General features: G+C 39.4%; 1 protein-coding gene across 2 annotated transcripts in view; it reads right to left on the bottom strand.

Annotated features, from left to right (window-relative positions):
- Positions 1-14126, bottom strand: part of FREM1 (FRAS1 related extracellular matrix 1) — a 261719-nt gene that overhangs the window by 83766 nt on the left and 163827 nt on the right. The window contains exons 23-25 of one of the 2 annotated variants that reach the window (XM_073667873.1): positions 9467-9662; positions 5971-6235; positions 2795-3209 (exon numbers count right to left, since the gene is read on the bottom strand). In XM_073667873.1, coding sequence (XP_073523974.1) covers positions 2795-3209; positions 5971-6235; positions 9467-9662 — 876 coding nt within the window. Of the gene's footprint in view, positions 1-2794; positions 3260-5970; positions 6236-9466; positions 9663-14126 lie in introns of those variants that run through there. The other variant, XM_073667881.1, reaches the window with a different exon arrangement.

Below are 14126 nucleotides of genomic sequence, written 5' to 3'. Positions count from 1 at the left end.
TAGCAGGAACCTACCGTTGTGTATGCAAACATGAAGTATATGAAATCTGAATAGCAAACGCCTTACCATGGCTACCGGGTACATGGCCAATTCATGCGCTAAGATTTCTCAATTATTTCTATTTTCTTGAGCAGTATTGATATTCAAATTTCATATATTTCATGTTTGCATACTTAGTACTACTTTATTTGTTAGTAATATATGGAGATGGCTACTCTTAGTAAGCACCTATACACACCAGTTTTCTGTTCTGGATCTGATGGTCAGCTTTTTCCGTTTATATGCATAGGCCTTCTGACTGAGCACTCCACCTCTAGGCCACAGACTGTTTTAATTACAGCAGGTTCTTACCTTCCCACACAAATGCAGACTTTAGTCTCTAAGAGAGGAAACACATTGGTAGGTTCCTGGTATTGGTAGTTTTCCAGAATTATTTCTATTTTCTTGAGCAGTATTGCTACTCAAATTTCATATATTTCATGTTTGCATATTTAGCGCTACAGAGTGCTACTTTATTTGTTAGTTATATATGGAGACGGCTACTCTTAGTAAGCACCTGTACACACACCCGTTTTCTGTTTTGAATGTGATAGTCAGTTTTTTCGTTGAAATTGAACAATGCTTGACCATTGTGTGGAATTGCACAATGCCTGACCAACTCAATGGCCCTATCAAGTAAACAGTGCCCAACAAAATGCACTGCCAATGTCTTAGGTAAACTTGTGGAAGGTGAGTTTTTTATATCTATTTACCTGGTGTTGGTGCTGTGTGGCAGCAGTTGTTGTCATGTTTTTGTGCCCGTGAGGCAGTGTGGCCTGGATTCATGGGGGCTCAGCCTGTCAGCATTGCTGCTGTGAGAGGCACCAGGTCGCCCTCCCTGCTGGTGCATTGTCGCCCTGACGGTGGTTTGCGCATGGCACTGCACCTTTTAGGCCAGGGACTCAGAGAGATTTATCGTGATGTGGCAGTGGGCTTCATACAATCTAATCAGAATGTTAAACTAATAACCTTATGTTCAGTTTTGTAAGTTTTTGTCTAGCAGCATTAGACCAACATATGATTTTTGGATGTGCAGTCCATGTTTTCTTCTACAATTCTGGCATTTACATTACTGTCCCTCTTTTTTTGTTTTACTTGGACCAGCACTCCTCCCGTTTGATAAAGGTGTTTTTAAATTAGCGGGTGACTGCAAGAGGGGTTCCGCCTATTTTTGCTCTCAGTCCACAGTATGAGAGCTTGTAGATGGTGAGGTTTTTTTTTACATCTATTCTCCTGGTTTTGGTGCTGTGTGGTGGCCATTGTTGCTGTGGTTTTGTGCTTGTGGGGCAGCGCAGCCTGGAGTCATGGGGACTCAGCCTCGCAGCATGGGTGCTGTGTGGCACCAGGCCCCCCGCCCTGCTGGGGCATTGTTGCTCTGATGGTGGTTTGCGCATGCCACTGCACTTTTTAGCCTAGGACCCACTGAGAGGTTCACCGTGACATTGTAGTGGGCTTCATACAATCTGATCAGAATGTTAAACTAAGAACCTCAAGTTCAGTTTTGTAAATTTTTGCCTAGCCACATTAGATCAATGTAAGATTTTTAGATGTGCGGTTCATGCCTTTTTCTACAGTTTTGGTCTTAGGAAAACTATGCATGACCTACGCAATGCACTGCCAATGTGTTAGGTAAAACATGCCGAACCAATTCAACTCCCGCATTATTTTTACATTTGCAATTGTGTATTTTGTCATGAACTCATATGAACATTTTTGTTCTGAATAGTCACTATTTTTCAGACAAAAAAACTTTTTCCACTAAATAATTTGACAAAATTGCCCTTTTTTCCAAAATGTTTATGGTTTCACATAAGTCTTACAATGGTGGCCTAACACCATGCTTGCATTGTGGAAGCAGAGCTGAATTTTGGGATCCTGAAAAACGCAGCAAGGAAAGCAGCAAAAAAGCCAGAAAAACATGCTTTTTGTCTGCAGCTTTTTTACTGCCAAGAGATTAGGGTTTTGGCTGCAGAAAAAAGCAACAAAAAAGCAACATGTGAATGTAGGCTTAAAGGGGTATTCCCATCTCCAAGATCCTATCCCAATATGTAGTAAGTGTAATAATAATAATAATATTCGCAAATACCTCCAATTACAAATGTAGTATAGCATTTGCAGGACCTTAGGTATCCATGGTTACGTCCTCTGATAAAGTGACAGTTAGTTAGCTAGTTGCTAGTGGTCGCAACTAGTGTTGAGCGAGTTTGTTCTGTCCGAGTATGCTCGGGCCGAGCACCGAGTATTTACAGCTGCTCGGTGATAAGGTTAAATCGCTCCCGTGTGCATGATTTGCAACTGTTTGACAGTTTTACTACATGTGAGGAATGTGTAAGAAATAGACATTCCTCCCATGTAATAAAACTGTCAAACAGTTGCAAATCATGTACATGGGAGTGATTCAACCTTATCACCGAGCAGCTGTAAATACTCGGAGCTCGGCCCGAGCGTACTCGGCGAAAGGGTTAATAGAACATACTCGCTCAACACTAGTCATAACCACTAAATAATAGTAAATTACTATTAAACTAAGTCACTCATTGCACATTAAATAAGACCAAAAAGATAATTATGCACAGTTTTCCAGAAGCTGGAATAAAGCAGAAAATAAGTATGTGTCTCCATTACATACAGTATATATCTCTCATTATCTATTCTCTTTAACTAGGAATAAATCAATAAACATGATGGATTTTGGACATCAGGGTTGGTGAAGCCTGAACCATGCATGATATCTATAGGGCATTATTACACTTACCTGCATAATGAAAGTCACTGGATCCATCTGCACTTGTCCATCCTTTATAAATCCTTTATTTGTTTTGTCCATAACTAGAAATGTAAACTTGTCTATCTGAGCATCTTGTCCTCCATGTCTGTAGGCAACATCCATACTATCAATATCTTTCTGAGTGAAGTTTTTCCTTTGCATTGGTGCACCTCTTAAATATATTTGCCCATATTGTGGAAGGTTGACCAGCAAAAATGTAATATTCTCCAGTGATGTATCGGGGTCAGTCGCCTGAAGAATTTCTGGGGTGATCAATGCCATTGATCCTTTCACTTGTCTAAGACCATAATTCTTGGACAGCGTTGGAAGAGTTTTGTCTACCATGTCCACTGCTATATCCATGGTACCATGCTTTGTTCGCAGCCCATTGCTGACGAGGAATCTAGCAAAAAGAGGCAAGGGAGCCTTCAGCAAGTGTTCCTGATTCACCATCTACACAAAAGAAATGATAACATACCTTTACTCAGGAGGTTTTCCACAAGCTTGCTGAGGCAACTCATGTTCTGAGGTCTAAGTTTGTGTCTATGATTGCTGCTAGGTTTCCGCCTGAATTTTTGAGAATTCAGACAAAACCCCCAGACACTGCATAAACACAGTGTGAACAGGGCCTAACTCTATATTTAAATCTTACAGAAAGAGTAATTTTTACTTATAGCAACCATGAACATCATATATTAAAGGAAGGAATGCATAGATTGTAGTATATTATCATCTTCTCATTAACTTTTATAGTACCAAGTTACATAGACAACTCACTGGTGTGTAATCTAAGATAAGGGTAATAAATGGAGTAGAAAAAAATCAATTAAAGTTGATTTTTTTAAAGAGCTGTCCAGGAACACAGCACATGGGTGCTTTCTTTCCGAAACAGTGGCTCCCCTGACAATGGGTTGTCTGAGGAATTGGAGTTCAGCTTCTTCAACTGCATTGGATTGTGCTGCAATACTGGATGCAACTCATGGTTTTGAAAGAAAGTAGGCATGTTTTTCGAATTTTGGACAAGTCCTTTAATGGTATCAAAGAGGACATGTCAGCTCTCCAAATTGTAACATTTGTTCATACATTTCCAAGAGACAATACAGAGTTTCTTGTGGAGAGTTGAAAGGCCTTCATTACATAGGACTATAAAATTACAATATATCGGACCAAAATCTGGATGCTTTAGCACATATCTATGCAATCAGAGATAGTATCTTTGGTTCTGCACCAGTAATGGGGTTAGAAGCTAAAAGTTATCACTTATGGGCAACTACAAATCTGTTTGATGTGATAGATTCACTATACATATGTGTTTCATTAATGTGAATCTCCTACGCTTTCTACCAGATGTTTCAGGTTCTTGTCCATCCTTATACCTGTCCAAGTTCCCAGTCCGGCTGTAAATGCTGTGTTTGCTTATATATATTAAAAGTACATTATTTTTAGTACTGCTGGTCATATCGTACATAGAGAGTAAGCGCAATTTACTGGATAATGTATTAAGCATTTTATACTATAGTCATGGCAGCTGGTAGTTGAAATAAGAGAAACTTGGGTCACCATGAACATATAAAACCTAAAATAGCGACAACCAAAATTAAATTGAATGAAATAATAAAAAAAATTGTGCCAGAATATTATATGCAGCGGGATAAATGCATCTGACATTATTTTCTATATTTTATTCATGTATTTGTTTTATGTATTTATTATATATTTATGTATGGGTTTTTTTTTTGTTTTTTTTAGCAATTTTACTAATAAAGAATAACAAGACTTCCCACAACTCATAAATAATTGACTAAGCTGAAAGAGTTAAAAATGTGAGAGTGAAAGAGTTTGGTGCTCAGCAGGGGCCACATCTTCAATTGAACATTACAGATCCTCTGTGCAGCCTGCAGCTCCATGGTGATGGAACTGGCTACGGAGGCTGCCATCTGTCATGGAATTTGAAAAGATAAAGAGGGGAAAAAAAAGCACAGGAGCAGTAAATAGTGCCAATTCAATGCAAAATCAAGCCAGCGTGTCAAAATGGAGGACATTTGCGTCTGTAGTTGGCATAGTGCTGCCGGCACCTGATGTCAGGGGTTGCTAATCACTCGGTGTCATCTGTCCAAACAAGAAGTGCCACATTCTTCTTCCAGCCCAGAAGCATCAGACAATACATAGTAATATTTCTGATGAACAGAAAATGCAGTAGTGGAACATAAAATCTGATCGCTCAGACACGCAATATTTGATGCTGCCCTGGCTTTTCTGGCCTTCTACCGAGTACAGCCAAGGGAAGGACACCAGGTTAACAGACTCAGGGGTTTCTGCCAGATTTTTAACAGCTAGAAATGTTAATTAAAAGAGTTTTAAAAATGAACACGTCTTTGTTTTAGGGTCCCTAATTATATTTTCATTTTAAAACAGCCTGACCATCCCGGCTTTATATCAGTGACTTGGACTGGTGACAATCTCCTGTGAGATGACAGTGTAACACCAGGTGCAGTCGTCCCACTACCAGATGTAGGGGGCTACTGAAAACCTTCATTAGCATTCATGCTTTATGTCTCCAATTTTGGGTTATTAATTCTTAAAAGATTATTGAGAACAGCACCCCAATGCTTAATGTCCTCTGTGTTTTATAACACTGATATTTTATCACTAGATATGAAGAACAGACTGGGGGGCAGAAAATTTGACGAAATCAGATTTTTGGAGCAACCAAGACTGATGAAGAGCACACTAATAAGAAACATCGATCCAGCAACCTAAAAGGTTAGCAATTTTTCCAGTTGAGTTGCAAACTGAAATACTGAGTGGTTAGCAAATGTAAAATAGTGTGATATTTGGGAATCTCTACAAAAATGTTTAGCTTATTTACAAGAGTTCATTGATCCTTAGCTCTTCAAAGGGGCATCCAAATAAAATAGCTTTACGACCTTAGGTATCGTATTAAACATAAATATTGGATCAGACCTCAACAAGCATCAGATTGTAAGCAGATGACTCGGGAAGCTTCAGGACAAAGATTCAGTCACACTTTACATGCTTCTACAGTGCCAAGAAAACCCAGGCTACCTAGTGGTCCCCTGGCACTGGAGAGATTAGGTTAATAAATCATCTGCTAGCTCTGAAAGAAAAGACAGACAGGAGAGGCTTGCCACCCAGACACCTACTTGAACATATCAGCAGCAGCTGCAGCTTTGCCATTGTGGACATAGCAGACAGTCTGAGCGGCCACATCCATCTGACTGAAGCTTGTTATGGGAATTCCATGATGGTTGACATATTCAATCTGACCATGCTGAGGCGGTGAGGAGACTACATAGAGAAGCTCTTCTGGCTTGTCTGTGCCATCGGTGGCCAGAAGAACATTAGTGCTTAAGATGACCCTGTCTCCTCTTGACACATGAAGTGTTTTCACAAATACTGCAATGTCTCCTGGTGGTAAAAACAGTGGGAATAGAGAATTTTATTGTAACGTATATTCTGATGACTTCTTACATGCATCTATTTTTTAACCTAAATTACATTAAGCGTGTTTATGCACATTATATGAAGTCAGCTGTTTTACTGACTTACTAAAATATAACGCATGAGATGTGTACTGATGAAGTACTGCTCAGATTTTCAGATTTCAGTGGCATCTATAGTGTAAGGATGAAGTGTGCATGCGGACATTTATCAGCAGTAGCCCTGGCTGGTTAAAGGGGAGAGAGGATATCTTACTGATTGCTGGGGATCTGACTTTTCAAACCTCTAATCCAATCCCACTGTAGATCCCGAGAGCGGGATGGGACTGCTAGAAATAGCCAAGAACTGAACTCTACTTTCAAAGGTAGTCCCAATGGCAATGAATGGAGCAGAGGTTAATCATATACACCTCCTCTCCATTGACATGGGGCTCTCTAGGGCCTTGTTATGGGGATTCAGAGCACTGTTATCCGGATTCAGAGCCCTGTTATCGGGATTGAGTACCCATGGATCGTGGAGAACTTTAATTGTGGGAATACACTTTTAATATTCAGAACACTTCATGAACAGTAGAGTATAAAGTATTGATAATGTTGCAAGGCTAAAATTCATTTCCATGCTCCTCTTCTACAGTATAATTCCACAGTAAAATTAATCTGGCATACTTGGGTAAGATTTTCAGATGTTTTGGATCATTGGAAAAGTATAAAAAAAAAACATGACTTGTAAGATTTTGAATATTTTCAGAATAAAGACCAAAATAACTGAAATAAAAGTTTACATTTGCAGGACAAATGGGATTTTACCTGTAATTGTGCCTTGCCTTGTCTTGCAATGGTATATCCCCCTTTCACTGACTACCCATGTATGTGCTGCCACAGATACAATCACACACATCTGTGCACAAGTGATATAAAAGGGTTGTTTCAAAATGATTAATTGCCAGAAACATCTGAACAAGGGTGAAAAGTTAAGATGGATTTAAACTGGCTGACTATCGTGGGCGAGCTTTCCTATGAACACTTGTTTTCTAATATTCGGCAGTGTAAACAGGCTGCTGATCACCTGACAAACGAGTAAAATGCTCGGTCGCTGGGTGAGATTAGTTTTAAAGCACCACTAATCTAAGTTCCCTGCCCCTAGTATTATACTTACTAGCCACCATCTTCATCTTCGGTCCGGTCGGTCTTCTGCAGGTTGTGACCTGTTGGATCGCTGGGATAGCTAGGTGTGTTTGCTGGGTGAGCCAGAAGTCCCAATGCAATGTAAGTCTATGAGAGCCAGAATGAGGCCAGAATGAGGCTCTCAAAGACTTACACTGAGAGCTTGTGACCATTATCGCTGACTTCCAATCAGTCAGAAGTTGCCATCACACGATGGCGGATTGTGATTGGAGCAGCGCCGGGAAGATAACAAAAGGGCGGCTGGTGAGTATAATACTAGGGTAGATTAGTGGCACCACTTCCGCGCTGAAATAAAAAAAAATTATGAAGTTGTCATTTAAGCTGGTTTAAAAATCGTTTTCGGAACCACATTGTCCTGTGTAAACAAGACGTGCTGCTTCGAACAATGGCATCCTATGCACACAGAGCAATCTACTAAGATTCGTTTTGTACGATAGGAAATGCGGTTTACCTGTCTAAGGGCAGGTTTTCACCACCTGACTTGTGGCATTAAACGACAACCAATCAGATACCTGTTTACTGATCAGCTCCCATTTAATAGCCTATCTAGACTGGCCGACCGCATTTCCTGAGTGGTCAGAATGATCAGTAATAGATCGTTCTGTGTGCATAATGCCATTTTTCAAGGCAGCACATGACCTCTTTGCGAAGGACGATGTGGTGCAAGAGAACGATGATTTTGTAAACCTACTTAAATATAATTTCACCTGACAAACGAGCACTACCCGGGAGCGGTTATCGACAAACGAGTGTTCCCAGAAATGCTCCTTCACAATAATTTGCCACTGTAAATTCAGCTGCTTAATAAATGAACACGTAGCTGATAGGTGGTCATTTATTGCCACTAGTCAGGTGGTGTAAACTCAGCCTAAGAGGTGCCAGAAGTGTCTTCATACAGTATCGTTGGGTTACCCAGTGCTAAAGATATTTCTTCCCTGCACGCAACCTCTGATCCTCACAAGATCTCCTTCTCTACTCCCCTCTTATCTCCTCTTCCCACAATCGTATACAAGATTTCTCCCGTGCATCTCCCCTACTCTGGAACTCTCTACCACAATACATCAGACTCTCGCCTACCATGGAAGCCTTCTAAAGGAACCTGAAGACCCACCTCTTCCGAGAAGCCTACAACTTGCAGTAACCCTCGCTCCACCACACCGCTGCACGACCAGCTCTGCCCTCACCTACTGTATTATCACCCATCCCTTGTAGATTGTGAACCCTCGCGGGCAGGGTCCTCTCTCCTCCTGTACCAGTCACTGACTAGTTTTTGCTCAAGATTACTGTAATTGTCTTTTGCTATGTATACCCCTTTACACATGTAAAGCGCCATGGAATAAATGGCGCTACAATAATAAATAATAATAATAGCTGGCTGACAGGAAGAATTTCTTAAACTGAAGGCAAGAAAGATCTGTAGCACAAACAGAGGAGCTTTCGAGAAATATTACATACAGTTACATCACAAGGATTCAAGAGTATAGTTGTATTTCATGTTTGGCTGAAGAACATTTCCATGGAAATGTGTAAATTGTAAGCCATTGAGACCTTTTTTTTGTTGAATAGTTTAGCAGATCTGACTATCTGACTTTAATTTTGCCCTTTTGCAAATGAAGAGCAAAATGGTAAAACTATTCTCTTAGCATTTACGAGTAGCTTGATTCATTGAGTAATATTTGCCTTTTGTAATTAGGATTAAATAAGGTTTCCATAAATTACATGCATTATTTATAAACAGCCATATGAGAGTGCGTTTGTCCTTTCCATAGAGTTTTTGATAGCCATACAAACTACTTATTTAGGTCAACTCGATATGTTAGTGAGGAGCTCCAAGATCTTGAGACACCCAGTAATAGTGATGAGTGGGTCCACTAGCAATTACTTATCATTGTTGAAAATATCATGTAAATATTTTATATACAAGTATGAGGATTTTTGTTTTGTTCGTAGTTTAATTACAGAAAATAGGAGTTCACAAATGACCTCAAATGGGTTCATACATTGTCCAACTTACCCTTCTCCATATCTTTAACTATGATGTGAAACTGTATCTCAGGAGACCTGTTCCTGCCATCCCACAGATGGAAAGTAAAGCTGTCCTCATTTTTTGAACCAAGTGTTCCCCTGTGGACATATCTGACCAGATTCATATCAATGTCTTCTTGTGTACACTTCATTCCAGTCTCTAAGTTCACCCAGTTTTCATGTACCTTTTTCAGGAGCAGAAATTTTCATTAGAATATTTTAAATAATTACATTTCAAACCATGATAAAATCATCAGATGTATTGAAAACATCATATCTAGGTCATATACACAACATAAAGAGTTGTTACATTTATGCTATACCTGTGACCCAAATATACAGAAAAATTAGGTGTACAAGTGATTTTATATAAGAATCTTTCTTTGTAAATATGTAAGTGCAAAAAATGACAACTTGTATAATAAGAGAACCGTTAAACACAATCTGTCAACAGGCTTTTGCCACTTAATCTGAGAGCAGGATAATGTAGGGACAGAGACCTTGATTCCAGTGATATCATTTACTGGGCAGCTTGCTGTAGTTTTATAGAGTCACATTTTTGTCAGCAGGAGATTGATATTAGTGAACTACTAAACCTGCTGTTTGTACTCCTCCATATTAATGAGCTCTGTATATCTCTTTCCCCACCACTGATTGTCAGTTTCTGCCTATGCATAGTATTCCAAGAAAGCTGCCAATCAGTGGTGTGGGCGGGGTTATACAGAGCTCAGCATTCAGAGAACTGCCAGATCTGCAGCAAATAAAATAGTAATCTTTTCAAAACTGTAGCAAGTAGCCCAGTAGGTGACACATCGCTGTCTCTACATTATGCTGCTCTCAAATGGGGTAACAAAAACCCGAGGACAGAGTCCCTTTAGCAGCGAGAAAATGAAGACATTGAAATTCAGTCTCCAAGATCTTTAAGAGGATTGTTTGCTTTTATGGAATCTCTAGGTACATATTGCTTACATGTAGCTGCTTACACAAACAATCTCCCTCCTGCATACAGTATGTCGTCCTCGAAATTACTTCTGTATGACAACATTTAAATAGCAAGTACATTGGTAAATGTTACCACTATTCACACACAGATATATGCCGTAGATATTAACCCTGCTGTACTGTTTATTTGACCCCCCAAAAAAGTTTGTGAAGCAGCAGATTATTTATTATGAGGATCTGCAAATCATGGTTAGTTGAGTTTGTTTATGGGTAGTTGTTGTTATTATAAGTGTTTTTTTTTTGCATGAAATAATTATTGTTACATATGTACAGTTCGTGTTTTATACAGATCTCCCGCCATATTTTCAGTCACATATACGATTTATAGTACGATTGTGGATTATTTATTGAATCTACTATTGTTTATCAATTTCTCCAGTTCCCGCCGGTCCGTGCGCTCTATACATTTGCAAGTTACTGCAGATGGACGGGCTTTGAGTACAGGTCTGTGTAGGTCTGTTTCGCTGTAGTATATAAGCTCATATTGTTGCGACACTGGTTAGTGTTTGTTGCGATTTTATTATTATTGTTGTTTATTTATATTAGTGCTATTTTATTCCACAGCGTTGATTTTACCCCGTGAAAGTCGTGAGTGTCCATTATTTCAAAACTTGGATAAAAATGTGGCGAAGACGTCCATTGAGTGAAGCTGAATTGTAAAAGCCTCAGATTCTGAAGAAGATTTCCAACTGGAGAAAGTGTCCGAAAATGACGGCCACATAAGTGGCAGGGAAAGTGATTACGAGAATTCTGATTCTGAAGTTGAATCTGATGAGGCGCGATACCCAGACACCTAGTCCAATGGAAGCAATTCAGTCTAAAAACAAAAATGTAATAGGGAACTTGCAACCTTCTGCCCAGGCAGGAAAATTGTCCTCTGCTAACATCAGATAATTCTCTAATAACTAGCCGCTATTAGGGAAGTTTGGGATAAATGGATAGAGATTCACGGTGGATAGCACTGTAGCCTTGCAGCGCTGGGGTCCAGGGTTCAAATCCCACCAAGGACAACATCTGCAAGGAGTTTATATGTTCTCCCCATGTTTGTGTGGGTTTCCTCCGGGTTCTCCGGTTTCCTCCCACACTACAAAGACCTACTGATAGGGAATTTAGATTGTGAGCCCCAATGGGAACAGCGATGATAATGTATGTAAAGTGCTGCGGAATATGTTGGCACTATATAAAAATAAAGATTATTATTATTCTTCCAAAATTATACAATACTGGTGAAAATGTCACTGTGGATAAACAACTTGTTGTATTCCGAGGTAGGTGCCCGTTCAAACAATACAGCAGTGTTCAAAATAATAGCAGTGTGTTCAAACACATGAGTTAAGCACAAAATCTTTATACTAGTTTTTATTCCCATGTATTGGGAACATCGCACACTGTTTTCTAATTCAAAACATGAAAAGAAATGTATATAATTTTTAACTACTTTACAGAAAATAACAAAAAATGAACATTGGGCTGTTCTAAAAAATAGCAGTGTCTGCATTTATCTTTACAAACTCACAATATGTACTCCTTTTTTTTTGAAGATTTAGCATTCCTGTGAATCACTAACCTAATATTTAGTTGTATTCCCACAGTTTTTTAGAACTGCTTCACATCTATGTTGCATAGAGTCAACCAACTTCTGGCACCTGTCAACTGTTATTCCAGCCCAGAATGCTTTGACTAAATCTCACAATTTTTTGGCATTTGTTGGCTTTGCCTCAGAAACGGCATTTTTTATGTCATCCCACAAGTGTTCTATCGGATTAAGGTCCGGGGATTGGCCTGGCCACTCCATAACCTCAATTTTGTTGGACTGGAACCAAGATTTTGCTCGCTTACTGGTGTGTTTAGGGTCGTTGGCTTGTTGAAACATCCATTTCAAGGGCATATCCTCTTCAGTGTAAGGCAACATGATCTCTTCAAGTATTTTAATATATACAAACTGGTCCATGATCCCTGGTATGTGGTAAATAGGTCTGGCACCATAGTAATATAAACATACCCATATCATGATGCTTGCACCATCATGCTTCACAGTCTTCAGAGTGTACTGTGACTTGAATGCAGAGTTTGGGGGTCGTCTGACAAACTGTCTGCAGCCCTTGGGCCCAAAAAGAACAATTTTACTTTCATCACTCCACAAAATGTTTCTCCATTTCTCTTTAGGCCAGTTTATGTGTTCTTTGGGAAATTGTATCCGCATCAGTACATGCCTTTTTTTTACAGTGGGACTTTGCGGGGACTTCTTGCTAAGAGATTAGAATCTACTGCATCAACTGGTAAATTGTTTGACATGTTGTAATATAATTTATACCAAAAACAGTGATTAATATGGTTAGTCATATTGGACTGCTATTATTTTGAACACTACTGTATATACCGAGTAAACCAGCAAAGTATGGCATCAAGATATGGACACTTTGTGACAGCAGCAGTTCATACGCTCTAAACGCTCAGGTATATACAGGAAAAAAAGCCTGGAGAAAAACCTGAAAAGAATCCGGGTATGCGAGACATTTCTGATTTGACATATGGACTAAGAGGACAAAATGTGAAATGTGACATCTTTTTTACATCGTACCCACTGGGGCAGCTGTTTCTAAAACGAAAACTTAGAATGCTGGGCACTGTAAGAAAAAGCAAGCCTGAACTGCCGCAAGGTATCCTTGTAATGGAGATGTTCATAGCTCGTTTTACTTTACTGGAGATACGACAGTGGTTTCTTACATTCCCCCCCAAAAATACAGGTCATTCTGATGAGCACAATGCACCATGACAATGCAATAAGTAGTCGAGATGACTAAGCCGCAGATGATATTAGATTAAAATTCCACCAATGGGGCAGTTAATACACTAGATCAACTAATAGCTATGTACACAAGTAGATGCAAAACCAATCAGTGGCCAATGGTTTTATTTTATAACATTGTTGGTGTATCTGCCTACAATGCATTTGTTTTTTTGGTGTGAAATAAACCCCGATTGGAACGTCAATAAACAGCATAAACAAAGACACTTTCTGAAAGAATTAGGAAAGTCACTTGTTATGCCATCTATTTTAGGAAGAAAAGTAAAGCCCCAAAGTGAGGGAGCAGCTGCCATAGTAAACCGTATCCAGCAGCATGCTCAACAAAGCAAACCCACGGCCTCCAACAGCACTGAAGAAATTGAGTATTTTGTGTGCAGAAATCTCTGCACCATTTCTGCATCTATTGGCAGGAAAACGCAGCCTCTAAAACGTTGCGTTTTCTGCCGCAATTTTGCCGCATTTTTGCCTGTGTTTTTTCAGTGCATTCAATGGGGGAAAAACGCAGGCAAAAACGCACAGAGAATTGACATTCTGCAGATTATTTTTCAAATGTGCAAGTCAAAAATACTCAACATCTGCATGACACTTCAGGTTTCTCATTCACTTTGCTGGCATCTGGTTTTGCTAGCAAATCTGCATGGCAAAAACACATTAAATCTGCAACGCTTGTACACAGCGTAAAAAGGAAAAGATGCAGCATTTGTCCATCTTTGTGTGATAAAACAAATATTACATGTTCTAGTCGTAGTAAATATTTATGTAAAGCACTTGTGAGTTATTTCTGTGCAGAATGTAAGAATGCCTGAATATAAGTGAACAAGTACAACTTTTTTCTAAG

This window comes from Phyllobates terribilis, unplaced genomic scaffold, assembly GCF_046119375.1.
Source record: "Phyllobates terribilis strain yellow unplaced genomic scaffold, ASM4611937v1 Scaffold_1__5_contigs__length_1240528914, whole genome shotgun sequence".
NCBI lineage: Eukaryota > Metazoa > Chordata > Amphibia > Anura > Dendrobatidae > Phyllobates > Phyllobates terribilis.
This window is presented reverse-complemented; position numbering and strand designations above follow the sequence as displayed.